General features: G+C 40.5%; 2 protein-coding genes across 2 annotated transcripts in view; both read right to left on the bottom strand.

Moving 5' to 3' along the window:
• The window catches only part of RAB3B (RAB3B, member RAS oncogene family), a 95,579-nt gene extending 85,283 nt beyond the window's left edge, over positions 1-10,296 (bottom strand). Inside the window, exons 1-4 of the mRNA XM_049617184.1 lie at positions 10,282-10,296; positions 9,136-9,209; positions 8,193-8,262; positions 7,360-7,443 (exon numbers count right to left, since the gene is read on the bottom strand). Coding sequence (XP_049473141.1) covers positions 7,360-7,443; positions 8,193-8,261 — 153 coding nt within the window. The 5' untranslated portion in view covers position 8,262; positions 9,136-9,209; positions 10,282-10,296. The remainder of the gene's footprint in view (positions 1-7,359; positions 7,444-8,192; positions 8,263-9,135; positions 9,210-10,281) is intronic.
• Positions 10,297-12,981: 2,685 nt separating this feature from the next.
• Positions 12,982-14,732, bottom strand: KTI12 (KTI12 chromatin associated homolog). The gene has a single exon (XM_049617183.1). The coding sequence runs from the start codon at positions 14,628-14,630 to the stop codon at positions 13,566-13,568; it is 1,065 nt and encodes a 354-aa protein (XP_049473140.1). The 5' UTR covers positions 14,631-14,732; the 3' UTR covers positions 12,982-13,565.
• Positions 14,733-14,897: the final 165 nt, after the last annotated feature.

The raw sequence follows: 14,897 nt of genomic DNA, 5'->3' as shown, positions 1-14,897 counted from the left end.
ACCGAGTTATATACTCCAAAATCACACTGGTGTAACATCAAAAATTTCAAATGATAGATGAGTTGATAATTCAATTAGGTCATCTTTAAATCACATTGTAAGCAAAGAAGTAGAAAATATCTACTTAGTGAAAGAATTTGTTGCCCATTCATTAATCATTCACTTTCTCAATTTCTAAGACATATACCACAAAGACTTATCAAATACTCATTAACCAAAACTCAGACCTTTTCACTTGCTTTTGAGATATACTGTATAACCCAATTCCTCACAAAGGGCTAAGAAAATCTTTGCCAATACAATATACTTTGAAGGAACGTAAAATAGGTGATGGGGATTAAGGAATGCACTTGCTGTGATGAGCACTGGGTGTTATATGGAATAGTTGAATCACTATATTGTACACCTGAAACTAATATGACACTGTGTTAACTAACTGGACTATAAATAAAAACTTTAAAAAAACACAATACACTTTCATAAAATGTATCTTCTCATGTAATTTAAGTATGTTTTAATCAAACACTCGGCTTTCACTCAATTTATGGGGAAAATCTTATATGTTACCTAACTGGCCACATTGGCCTTTACTGTTAAATCAATCAGCTACATCAGACCTCTTTCAGAGACTTCAGTTTGGAGAGTTGGAATAGGTATTTTAAAATCAAATGTATTGGCATATAAATTACATACAAAAATGTACGTTTACAGTACGAGTTTTGACAAATGCATAAACCTATGTAACCATCACAGTCAATACTTCCATCACCACATAAAGTTCCCTCCTGTGCCATTGCAAGTTAATTCCCTCCCTGCCACTCCCAACTGCAGGTAACCGCTATTTGATTTCTTAGACCATAGGTAAGTTTTGCCTGTTCCAAAACTTCATATAAATGTACTCTTTTCTTGGTTTTTTTATTTTTATTTATTTTGAAAGAGAGAGTGTACACACACGCGTGGGGGAGGGGCAAAGAGAGAGGGAGAGAGAGAGAGAATCCTCACCGGGCTCTGTGCTGACCACAGAGCCCGATGTAGGGCTCAAACTCACAAACCATGAGATCATGAGCTGAGCCCAAACCAAGAGCCAGACATTTAACTGACTGAGCCACCCAGGCACCCCACACACACCATGTTTTTAAGATTCATCCATATTGTTTCATGCATCAGTAGTTTGTTCTTTATTCTGAGAAGTACCCCTCTGTATGAATATACCACAATTTATCCATTTATTTGTTGACAGACATTTCGGTTGTTTCCAGGTTTGGGATATTATGAATGAAGTTGTTATGAACATTCTTGTACAAGTTTTTTGTTTGCAGACCTGTTTCATATAATCCACATAGTCATAATCTTGGAATTGCTGGGTTACAAAGTAAGTGCATTTTTAACTTTACAAACATTCCCAGACTGTTTACCAGAGTGGTTTTACCACTTTACATTCCCACCAGCAATATGTAAGAGTTGCTCCATAGCCCCTTCAACATTTGGTATCATCAGCCCTTTTAATTTTAGCAATTCCAGCAGGTAGGAAATGGTATCTCTGAGTTCTAATTTGCGTGTCTCTGATGCCTAATAATATCACACATTTTCATATGCTTATTGGCCGTTCATTTATCTTCTTTTTGAAGTATCCATTTAAGTCTTTGCCCAGAGGCAACATTGTAACTCTATGTTCCAATTCAAGTAAATGTGTTAACATGAATCTCTATGACAACTATCCTAGGTCCAATTTCTAAGATTAATTCTGAATTCTTTTCTTCTTTTTTTTTAACGGGGTTTGAACTCACAACCCTGAGATCAAGACCTGAGCTGAGGGGCGCCTGGGTGGCTCAGTCGGCTAAGCGTCCGACTTCGGCTGAGGTCATGATCTCGCGGTCCGTGGGCTCAAGCCCTGCGTGGGGCTCTGTGCTGACAGCTCAGAGCCTGGAGCCTGTTTCAGATTCTGTGTCTCCCTCTTTCTCTGACCCTCCCCCGTTCATGCTCTTTCTCTGTCTCAAAAGTAAATAAATGTTAAAAAAAAAAAATTAAAAACAAAAACAAAACAAAACAAAGACCTGAGCTGAGATGAAGAGTCGGACATTTAACTGACTGAGCCACCCAGGCATGCCTAAGATTAATTCTGAATTCTAAGAGGTGAAGACTTGTCCTGAATTTGTCATCTGGATGACTTCAAACTTCCTTCTATGTTCCCTTAGAATTCTCCCTCGGGAGAGATGCCTTCTTTAATAATAACTGGGGATTGGAAGAAGCAAATTTTCAACACTTCACTGTACAACTTGTCTGAATTCAAAACACTTCCAAATGGTACAAACTGTCCATTTCTAATGTCAAGTTTTGCTCCCAACAGAACTATGCTTAAGACAGAACTGACAGGACAAAAGGCCTTTAATCATGGAAACTTATTAGTCTTATTTCAGTTCTCCTTTGTTTAGCACCCCCGAGGTTTTACATACCAGAGCAATGTACCACATTAATATTCAAGGTGAGAGGTGTGCTTTTTTCTGTAATGGGGAAAGGTGAATAGTGAAAAGGGAGGTGGGAATGATATTTCCTGGTAAATCTTTTTTTTTTTAATTGTGATAAAATATATACATAAAAGTTACCACTTAACTTCTAAGTGTACAGTTCTGTGACATTAAGTACATTAACATTGTTGTGCAGCCATCACCAACATCCATCTCCAAAACTTTATCATCTTTCTCAACTGAAATTCTGTAAATGCTAGCTCCCCATTCCCCCTCCCCCCTGTGAACTACATTCTGCCTTGACTATGAATTTGACTGGTATCTCACATGAGTGTAATCATACAATATTTATCCTTTTGTGATTGGCTTGTTTTACTTAGCATGTCTTCATGGTTCATTGATGTTGTGGCATGCATCAGTCCTTCCTTAAGACTGAGTAACATTCCACTATATGCATACATCACATTTTGTTTATCCATTCATCCATCGATAGACCCTTGAATTGCTTCCATCTTTTGGCTATTGTGAAAAATGCTATGAACATGGGTGTGCAAATTATCTATTGAAGTCCCTTCATTCAATTCTTTTGAGTATATAGCCAGAAGTGGAATTGCATTATATAGCAATTCTATGTTTAATATTTTGAGGACTCCTGGGAAATCACTTTTAAGAAAATGAAGATCTGGATATCAATTCACTGAAGTTTCTGTGTCCATGTCTCTCTTGTAAAGTCTTTATGTAACCCAGATTAAATACTCCTGTTCTGAGTCATACCTTAGAACATAAGGGAGGTAATGCAATGTGTGGTGTGAAAAAGCAGGAGTTTGGAATAAGATACGTATAGTGAGAATCCAGTATTTACTTAACTCTAGAAACTGTGGGCAAGCCATTTCCCTCTCCATAGTTTCCTATTCCATGAATGAGGCTAACAATGCCTGTACTATAGAACTATAAAGAGAACGGATAAAAAGAACCTACCATAAGACGTTGACAATTCACTTGAAACTACATTGTTTGGAGACCTGGCTACAGGCCTAGGATCTCTGCCCTGGAGAAGAATGACCACCTGGTGACAGCCACAGATAGAGAATTATAATATAATGTAGTGTGGTGCCGGGACAGATGTGTTTGCGGGGGGATACGGGGACACTTTATTCTCATGAGTAGGGTCAGGAAAGACTCTCAGGAAGAGATGGCCGTGGAAGCAAGCCGAGCAAAGACACAAAAGCATAAAAAAGCATATTGTGGGGGGAATTTGAAGCAATTTGGTGTCACCACAACACAAAATGCAAAGACATGAATGGGAACAAATGTGGTTGACAGAGCAGGCAGCTTCTTAAAGGCCATGGTAAAGATTCTTTCTTCTGTGCCTTGGTTTCATTGCATATTTCAAATTCTTCTGTAAAATGGGGATTGTTATATATCTTTTCTTTTTTAAAAGTTTATTTTGAGAAAGTAAGCAAGCAGGGGAGGGGCATAAAGAGACAGAATCCCAAGTAGGCTCTATACTGATGCGGGGCTTGAACCCATGAACCGTTGAGGTCATGATGTGAGCTGAAACCAAGAGTTGGACACTCAAACAACTGACCCACCCAGGTGCCCCTATACCTTTCTCATAGGGCTGTTAGGACTATAAACACATGAACTGGGATAACATACACACACAGCACTTAGAAGTATGCCTGGCACATACTGAGGCCCAAATATTTCCTTATGTTAATACTATTTTCTTGAGGTGGCAAGAAAGGCTTTAAGCAGGGGAGTGACACTGTCACATTTGCATTTTGGAAAGATCACTGGGGAAAGCAAGGAGGATGGACTGTAGGAGAAGAGAATACTGGAGGTAAGTAGGCAAGTTAAGAGCCTGTCACAATAAATCATCTACGAAGTAGAAAAAGCCTGCTCTACCTGAAAACAGTGACAGTGAGGAGAGAGGGAATCCAGCTATTTAACTAGCAGAAGACATGAGTTCTGATGCCCATGTGAATGTGGGAGAAGGAGTGGGAAGAGTCCCAGATTAGGCCCTCAAGCCTAGTTTTCTTCCTGAAGTGATCTCCATCCCTCCCTCCATTCTCTAGTAACAAAAAGGCCATCACAACACATTTCCTTTCAAAGTTTTATTAAAGTTTAATGGAACAATTAATGTCTTTTAATTTTTTTGTTAACCTCAGTACAAAAATACAGTTGACGACTTGACAAAAATGGCTCCACATAGGGCTTGAAGGTTTCTGTTTCTATAACAGTAACAGGGAAAAGCATGCTTCCAGCTGGGGCTGAGTCCAAGCACACAGCCATTCTTGCACACACATGCGTGCAAACAGGGAAGCCCAAGCAGTAGAAGAGGATGGAAGTTTCTGGGATTCAGGAAGAAGCCCAAGATTATTCCCAGGAGAAAATGAGAAGAAACAGGCTGGTCTCCTTGGTGGGGTAAAATTACTGATTTACATTTAGGTTTGTTGTTTTAAATGATAAACTATTTCTGAAGTTTTACTATTGTAGAAAAGATGCTACTTGTCTCCTTTCACCGCCAAGGTGAATAAGCTGGAGGAAATGGAAAAAGATTCAAATACTGAAGTGTGAGGAATAAACCTCCAAATGGCTCAAGTTTTGTGTCAAAAGTGTCATCCTTTACATTCAATGACAAATAGACATCTAAGAGGGTGCGGGAAAAGGAAGTCTGCCACACTCTGCTGGATCCAAAGCACGGAGACCAGTTTCTGTTAGCAGAAGTCCACAGTGACAGCGCTCCTTCCCATGTAGGCAGGAGCAAGGTTTCCTGGTTGGTTTAATTGTTCTGAGTGATTTCTCAATGTTCCCTCCCCTGCTGCTTTCCTTCCAGAACACTAACTTTGATGAAAGAAGGGATATATTCATGTTACAACTCATCTTCAAGATGTTTCTCTCTGAAGGCATCACCAGTCAGCCTTTCCTGAGCTTCCTTCATCCCCTGAACAACTGTGAAATAAAGGTGGGGGTGAGGGGAGTATGAAGTAGGTTTTTAATATCCGACATTTGACAACTAACACAGATTTTTGTTATAGGAGAAATATGACAGGAGCACAGGATCTGGACTCGAGATCTAGTTCTGGATTTTAGGCCTGGAAAGTCATTTACCTCTTTGAATCTGTTTATAGCTTATCTATAAAATGAGCTAACACTACTTACTTCACACAGGATTATTATAAAAATTAAATAAATAATAAGAGCTTTATAATTTATGAAATACTACAAAAATATTACTAGTAGTTACTATGGCTTAGCATCCAGGATTAGGACTGAATCCCTGTCATAGACTACAGATGTTCACTTGACATTAAAGGAGTAGAAAACACCTTCCTACCATCCCCATCACATCTTTTTGATGAATGCTGCATTTATTTCATGTGCTGTGGAAGTTACAGGCATGTGTGTGCATGTGCTAGAAGGCGGAGTGGTCTTCAATGAAGTAGGTAGTCATTTCTAGTATCACCTATACATAGAAGAAGGTAGGTTCTCAAAAAAAGAGTAGACTGGAAGGAGGGCCCTACATAGATGAGACATGAAACTTCGTGTTTATCTCAGGACATCTCTCTTGTAGATTTAACTTCAAGGAGAGCAGGTGTTTTGGTACAGGCTCTCTAATACAGCGACAGGCCAGGAGCTAGATTGAGCCAGAGTCTGTAAATCTCAGAAAGCAAGCCTGTAACCTCATAAGAGCCAGGTAGAATAGTTGGTTACATCCCTTTTGCTTTCCCTAAGCCTTTAGTAAAGCCAAGTTTGAATGTTCCAGTTTCATGTCAGCTGAGCCATGGGGGATTCAGTCAAAGGTTTTGTGTCCACAGTTGGACTAATGTGTTAAAAGATGATGGCAGTGTGGAGATGGCAATGGTAAGTTGGATGAAATCCTAAAGGGAATGTGAATCTCAAGGTTCAAGAATTGGGGACCTAAAATCTAGCTGCCCTTCCCATAAGGGAAATTTCCAGCTTTTAGTGATCTGCATTTGGGTAAGGAAGATGACATTCTCCTTACCCATGGGAAGGAGATAACTTCTCCAGATCTTGTTCCTCTCCCTATTCTAAGAAATAAGAGTTCCAAGGACTCAAAACAAAGTGATCAACAACAACAGCATGGCAATGCTGAACACATGGCAACTTAGCAAACAACCCCCTCTTATAGAAGACACGGGGGAACTTTGGAAGGAAAACAGGGGCAGTACGTAGCATGAATTCCATCTCTGCCTCTAGAATGATTGTGCTCAAGGATTAGAGAACAAGAAGGCATGACTGACATGATTTCAACCTTCCTTCACCTGTTTGTGCTGATGCTGTTCTCTTTGCCTGGAACATGCTTTTTGCATTCTTCTGCTGGCTAGGTCTCACTCTTCAAGATTCAATCCAGTCACTGTGTCCTCCAGCAAGCCTTACGTACTCCATGTTGGGCTACACCTCCCACCCCTTGCTTCCATAGCTTGAAATGTCCTCATATCTGTCCACAGAGACAAATTCTTATCTTTCTAGGTCCAATTAGAGATTACGATCTATGAAACCTCTTAGACTTGATCAGCTAACAGCATTCCCCCTCCTCTGAATTCTTACAGGAAGAGTGGCATTAGTGCCGTGGGAAAAAACTTAAGTTCTGGACTGAAATCCTGGCTGTGACTTAATTGTGAGACCACAGGCAAGTGACTATCTCTGTAAGCCTCAATTCTTATTTCCTGTGGTTCAGTTAGCTCCAAACTAGATTTAAGCAGCTAGGGATAGGGCTCAGTCTCATCTTTCTCCTATATTCTATACAGATCCTAGCCAAAAGCTGGTCATGCAGGAGACACTGAGCTAACATGCTGAATCGAGTCTCCTACCATAGAGCTAGTTAAATTTAGCAGCAATTCTCCTCCTCTCTCTCAACATAACATACCTTGTTCAGCACTGACGTAGAAATACTTGTAGCTGGGGTTTCCATTCTCATTGATGATTTCAGGACGCACCTTGCCACTGGGATCTATTATAGACATAATGCCACAAGGATTGCAGTAATTGTAACGGAGAGGTGTTTCAAATGCTACATAGTATATTAGGCCTTCTAGGAAACAATACCTGCCCATCTTTGCAGCCCATTATCTCACCACTCTACCCCTTGTGTTTTATGTTGTAATCACAATGAATTCCTTGCAGCTCCCTGAAGTCAAGTCCCCCATGCCTTGACATATGCTGTTCTCTTTTCCTGGCATGTTTCTTTTCTGCTTGATGATGGGGGGATTCTGCATTTCTATTGTCTCCCCCACAGAATCCAGCAGAATGCTGAGCAAAGATTAGATGGTCATTAAATTTAGTATCTTTTATAAGTTGTTTGTGGAAAGACATTTGTTAAGTTATATGAAATTAAGTTAAGTTATAGTGGAAAGACATTCCACTGCCTCAGTTGCACTATGAAGTCAAGGGTAGGAACCATGGCTTCTCTCTGTCCCTGTAGTGCCTAGCACAGGGCTTGACATGTGTCTGATACCCAAATGAATGAATGGATGCTCAGTACTCTGTCATTGCTCATAAAAACAGTTAGTTAATAAAAAAAAATTTTCCTTCCAATTTGAAGTTCTAGCATTTAGAACTCCCCTACTCTCTTGAAACTGGTTTTTGTTTGTTTTTGTTTTTAGCCATCCTACTACAATTTCACTAGATGGAGTAAGTGCCTTGACTCCTTTACCTCTCCTTCCACATCACAGATCCCCAGATTAAGGTCTTTCACCTTACCCAGAAAAAGGATTCGTGGAATATAACCCCCATCAGGGCTGAAATCTTCATCCTTGGGCTCTTCTTCATCCTATTAAGTATAAATCTTAAGTCAGATCATACATGTCCTTTCTTTCTTCAAAACCTTTCAGTGGCTTCCCCTTTCATTCAGGGTAAAACCCCAAGTCCTTGCATTGGTCTAAGAGGCCCTACATAATCTGCCACCTGGGCACTTCTCTAACTTTATGTCCTTCTACCCCTTGTTCAGTCTTTTTCAACCATGCTAACCTCCTTGTTGTCAAGGCATTAAGCCAGGCATGCACCTCACTCAGGCCTTTGTACTTACTCTTACCCTCTGCCAGGACATGCTTTCTCCATTATCCACAAGGCTCACTCCTTTTGTTTCAAATCTTTGTCCATATGTCACCTTCTTTTCTATTTAAAATTGCAAAGTATCCCCTCCATCCCTCATTTTAAGCCATAGCATTTACCACCATCTGACATATTTTGTTTCACCTGTCCCACCATATTCAATTCCCCATATATAATTTCAATGAGGGCATAAAGGATACCTAATGAAGAAACAGGAATGTTGTACATACAAGCCCAGCACAGACAAGGTGCTCAACTGAATCACATTTTGCAGAGATCTGTGTCCTGTATGTGTTACTATACCTTTAGTTCAGCAATACAAAGATGTAAAACATGTCATAATTATAGACTAAGACTGAAGGATCTTACAATGTGGTCTTCTTAGCTAATCTCTCCTCCCCTTCCTCCCACAAGTGGAGGCTGGATGGCCTTTTACACCTGACACAAGCTTTACTATTAGAAGTGAAGAGGAAAACACATACATACAGGATGCCTGCTCTGCTAAATATGATTTTACACCATTAATGATGTTAATTCTAAAACAGCAAAGACTTAAAATCATAGCAGAAAGGAGAAACCCCCAAAGTCTTACCTCAAGATTCACCATAACGAAATTATGGGAAAGTTCTGAAATTTCTGTAGATTCTGCAAATTTGGGCTTTAAAGCTAGGAGGGAAAAAAAGAGTTTGAAATATAAGAAAACATCATTTTCATATCCAAACCCTAATTTGCAGAGTTGATTCAAATAACTGAACTCTTTTTTGTTTTAAACTCCTAAGAACCAGAAATCAGGACACCTGAATTCTGGCTGTGTTTCTGCTACTTACTCCACACCTGGAGTGAATGACTTTATTTCTCTGAAACTTTTACTTCATTTATAAAATATAGATAATGGCATATAAATGAAAAAATTATTTCTATTTACTTTTTATAGCCACATGTCAGTAACTTCTATTGAAATAACAGAAAACACAGTAACATTACCGCGTGTGTGTGTATATATTATATATACATATATATATATATATATTTTTTTTTTACACTATTTGCACTAATTTTCTACTCCTTTTCCAACTAGGATTCTGCTGAGTGTAGCATACCAAACAAAAGGAAAAACCTGACCGGGAAGTGGCAAGATGGCAAAGTAGAAAGAATAGGTGCCACAAATAACATTGGGTTCTAAATTTCATTCCCACCTCCTCCAGAAAGACTTCCCTAACCACTTCTCATGTTTCTGTACACTTCAGCTTCCTGTATTTACTGTCTATACAACTACTATAGCACTAATACTATACTCTCCCTAACCATATCTCAATTGCTTTACTCTCCAACCCCTTGCAAAGGTAACTGCAAACTTCTTGAGGGCAGGGAATCTATGTCATATATATTTCTTTGGTATTCCTTAGAGCAATCAGTACTGCTGGGAAAAGTCTGTGCCAATGTTTTTTATTAATTTTTTTAAAATGTTTATTTCTGACAGAGAGAGAGAGAGACAGACAGACAGACAGCATGAGCAAGGGAGGGGCAGAGAGAGAGGGAGACACAGAATCCGAAGCAGGCTCCAGATCTGAGCTGTCAGTACAGAGCCTGATGTGGGGCTCAAACTCACGAACCGTGAAATCATGACCTGAGCTGAAGTCAGACATTTAACTGAGCCACCCAGGTACCCCTGTGCTAATTTTTTTAATTAAATGTTAATATTTAAGAACACATTTGAGGTTTGATTATTTGTACTCACCTTTGCAAGCTCCACACCAGGACTTATGGATGATCACCATTAGGGGCAAGCCACTTGAAAAGAAAACAAAGGAATTATAATCTAGTAATTCCACTTCTTTAAGTCTATCCTAATAAAATGACCATATATAAAGACAAAGACTAATGTATAAAGACGTTCAGGTAGTATGATTTGGATTAAGAAAATTTTTAGGCAACATAAATATTCAATAATAGATTATAATAAAATTATTGGTAAGTTCTGACATTCCTATAAATTCTGCAAATTTGGGCTTTAAAGCTAGGGAGAAAAGACTGTAGAATAAACATCAAATTACAGTATTTCTAAATGTTATGGTTATATAATCATTGAAAATGTTAAAATTTTTCATTGGTACATCAAATTAAAACAGAATGGGGCGCCTGGTTGGCTCAGTCAGTAGATCATGTGACTCCTGATCTTAGGATCATGAATTTAAACCCGTTGGGTGAAGAGCTTACTTTAAAAGAAACAAAAAAACAAAAAACTAGAATATAAAATTATCATCTATAGTTTGGATTTAATTGTACAACTATGTACAGAGGAAAGACCCTAAAATGAAATGAAATATACCAAAACATAATAGTTATCCCTAGATAATGGGATTGTGGGTTTTACTATACTTTTTCTATATTTTCCATTTTTTCTACAATTAAATGTAATCTTTATAATCAGGGAGGAAAAAACTTTTTCTTTTTTGAAATGATGAGCAACATCATCCACCTGAACCAGTCTTGGCCAAATGAAGTCCTTAAGCTCTCAAGGCTTAAATGCCAACTTGTAGGAAAGTCCTGTGTAAGCAGCCATGGCTTTCTGAATCATACAACCCCTGTAACACCACACTACATAATACAATCATTGCATTTACTATATTTACTCTATTACTTACCCATCTCCCTGCAATAGACTCGGGAGTTCCCCTAAAGCAAAGAACTCAGCTCTCCCTACATGCCCTACATGTGGCACATAGAATATTATTGATATTATTGAATATATTGATAAATGCATAGCATTTACTATGTACTAGACACTATTCTAAATACATATAATTAATTGTCAAATGAATTATTCAGTACCTCATTAGAGGCCTACTACAAATCCGGGGTGGATTTGTACCTCTAATAGTCGTAAAAACCGAATAAGAAGGAAAAACTTATGTGAGAAGTGGGATCTAAGTAACCATAATAATAACCAAAATATGCTACCCATTTATTATACATTGTGCTATGTGCTTTACAGGCATTATCTCATTTAAATCCTCACAACAATCCTAATGTATATACTACTAACGTTCTCATAATAGAAATAAGAAAACTGAGACTCCCAAGAGATTAAATATTTGGCCACATAAAATCTAGGTTCTGTCACTTATGACGTAATTCATTAAGTCTGACTCTAAAACCAATGTTCTTTCTGACCATTACTGTCTACTTCAATTTAGAATCGCAATCCACAACCAATAACTAACTTTGAATCTGAGAACAGAGGTTGCAAAAGGCGTTAGAAGTTGCCTAGTCCAAATCTTCCTTTCACACAGGAATTCTAATATATATCATCTAATATAGCATATGTTAACTATAATACATCCACTATATCAAATATAACAAAAGGTGGTCCAGACTGCCTAATGAGCAAGAAACCCACCACCAAGGTAACCCAACCTTTCAATAGCTCCATGCACTTACAGAGCAGTTTGGAATGCCTTGCTCCCTCCTCCCTCTCTAGTAAACTCTTATTTATCCTTCTAGAGCAGAGATCAGCAAATCTCTGCAGACCTGATCCAGGCCACTGCCTGCTTCTGTAGAGCTGTAAGATACAAGCTATTTTTTTTTTCATTTTTAAATGGTTGAAAACAAATCTAAAAATAGTCCCCCTTGTGATATGTGAAAATTAAATACAATACACATTTTGGTGTAGTTTTGTTCAAGCGCACTTATACTGAGGTGCCTGGCTGGCTCAGCTGTAAGAGTATGCAACTCATGGTCTCAGGGTCATGAGTTGGAGCCCCGCTTGGGTGTAGAAATCACTTAAATAAACACAAACACACACACATACGTACTCATATTCAGTTGTATACTTATTGTATATGGTTGCTTTTGTGCTAAAATGTGCTACAGCTAATAAGCTACAACAGAGACCCTATGGCCCACAAAGCCTAAAACATTCACTATTTGATGCTTTGCTGACACATGTTCTACATTAACAGCTCAAATATTAACCCCTCTACAAGCCTTCCCAAAACTACCTCCTCTCAACAGCTAATTAGTCCTTTCCTCTTCTGGGGTCCCAACCCATTCTGTCATTATCCTGTAAACACCAACATTTTTACACCATAATCATGTTTACTTGTATTTCTCACCAAACTATTAATTTCTCAAGGGCAAAGACAGTATCTAATTCATCTTTGAAAATCACAAGTGCTGATTTTTATTTAATAAAATCAGTGAAAGAATGAAAAAGCTTAAAGTGATATTTGCCTTGAAATAAAGAATGAAGCACAACACTTATGGAAGTTGTCATCATCACTCCAGGTTAGACCAAATATCCACTCTCTCATCAAGCACTGTCAAAGTACTATTTTGGTCAAAGGCATAACAGTGATACATGTGTCTCTAAATGTTACATTAAGTAAATTACATGAAGAACATTAAGTTACACGAAGCAAAAGAGATTCCAGCAGACTTTCTTCTAAAAGATTTTATTAGATGTAAACTCTAAGTTATGTCTTTTGCTTCCACTAGAACCAAAGCTTCCCAAGGACAGAAACCAGTGGATTTATCGGTGACCCCTGGCCCCAGGACAGACTAGCAAAAAGCAGACACAGTACTTTAAAAACTGTGGTATGAAAGAAAGGCCAGTGCAGATGCAGAACTGTCTCATCTTCAGTTTCCACTCACAATTGTTTAAAAAAAAATTCATCCATCCAGTCTGCTCTCCTACAATTCAGATGGGGGAAATCCTGGGTGCGTGACACCACAGGCAGAACCCAATCTAAACAAATCCTGTCCACCTGAGCTCTGTCCCTGGAGAAATTTGCCAAGATCCTCCAAGCCAGTTCTCCATTTTCTCTAGTCTCAATTTATGCTGTAACTCAAGGCCTGTCACAACAGAGGCACTCAGAGGAAAATGTGAGTAAAATCAGTCACAAAAGCTGTAGTACGACACATCAACATGCTCTGTAGACCTTCAGATTACTTTATCAAGAAACACAGAGAGCAGTGGAGGTTAGACAAGGAGCCAGGGCTTTCCCCCCACACCTCCTCTGTTTAGTGCAGGCTCTGGCTCAGATACTGCAGAAACATGTTGGCCAGCTGAGGCAGGTTCTCATTGTTGGGATGCATTTTAGTGTAGGAAATAAACTGGCGACGGAGGCGACTCAGTTCTGCCATGGTCAAAGGCCGGGTAAACTGCAGGTGCTCCGTGGTGCCAGGAAGCTTAAGCAAGTCTCCAGGGACCGCGCGCTTCTGAGCTTCCATCAGTCCTGCCAACACCTGGCTGGTGACCTGATCCAACTGGTGCAGAAAGCTGCCGGAGGCAAGGGGCTGGGACTGTGTAGACTGATGGGGTGGGGGAGCCTGGTTCTCAAACAAGGCAGCCCGTATCTCTGCCAGGGGTAATGGCTCCTCTAAGCCCACCAAGGTGAACAGGGGCCGGTCCCAGCGGTTCCGAGAGTCGGGAGCCTCAAAGCGCAGCGTTAGGGCCTCCATAAGTTCAGGAGAGTAAAAGGTACTGACCATACGCTTTTCACATGTATCAAATTCTGAAGTCACAGGAGCTGGAAGATCTGGCACCCCGGTTTCCTCCGGCTCCAGTTCCTTAGGTACAACTGCTTGGGTTCTCCCACTTGCTACAGAGTCCACTGCTTGTGGTTCCCTGAGGACAGGGGTGCCCACCGCCAGAGGTCTCCCTCTTTCCTCAGTACGCGGCCTCCAACTCACACTGAGGTTCAGGCCTCGGTGGTCCACCGCATCAGCCACCCGAGGTCCCCCGCTTAGACCGCCCGGCCGTACGCAATATACCAGACAGAGCGGAGTGCGCGCCGCCCGCGCCAGGCAGTAGAGCTCGTAGCGGAAGCCCTTGATGTAGTTAAGCGAGTCGAGGATGACTACATCGTGGCGACTGAGGCGCCGCTCCACTGCGGCTCGCAAGGCCCCGCGCAACGCCTTCTCACGGGCCGAATCGCCATACACCGTCGCGTCCTCCGTACCCAGCACCAACGCGTCATCCACTACATACACCGCGTGGCCCTCGGCCGCTAACGCCCCACGGAGCTCCTCCGCCCGCCGGCTCTTGCCGCTGTATGGCAGCCCGCAAAACACTACGAGCGGCATCCTTACGGGACGCGGCCATGTGCAACCGGGTAGCGTCACTTCCGGGTTGCTGAACTCTCCGGCGCAAACCGGAAGGGCAAAGTGCACTTCCTGTCCCTCTCTACTCTTTTTTTTTTTTTTTTTAATTTTTTTTTTAACGTTTTATTTATTTTTGAGACAGAGAGAGACAGAGCATGAACGGGGGAGGAGCAGAGAGAGGGAGACACAGAATTGGAAGCAGGCTCCAGGCTCTGAGCCATCAGCCCAGAGCCCGACGCGGGGCTCAAA

This window comes from Panthera uncia (genome assembly GCF_023721935.1).
Source record: "Panthera uncia isolate 11264 chromosome C1 unlocalized genomic scaffold, Puncia_PCG_1.0 HiC_scaffold_4, whole genome shotgun sequence".
In the NCBI taxonomy this organism is placed as follows: domain Eukaryota; kingdom Metazoa; phylum Chordata; class Mammalia; order Carnivora; family Felidae; genus Panthera; species Panthera uncia.
Note: the sequence above shows the minus strand (reverse complement) of the source record. Positions and strands in the feature narration are given on the sequence as shown.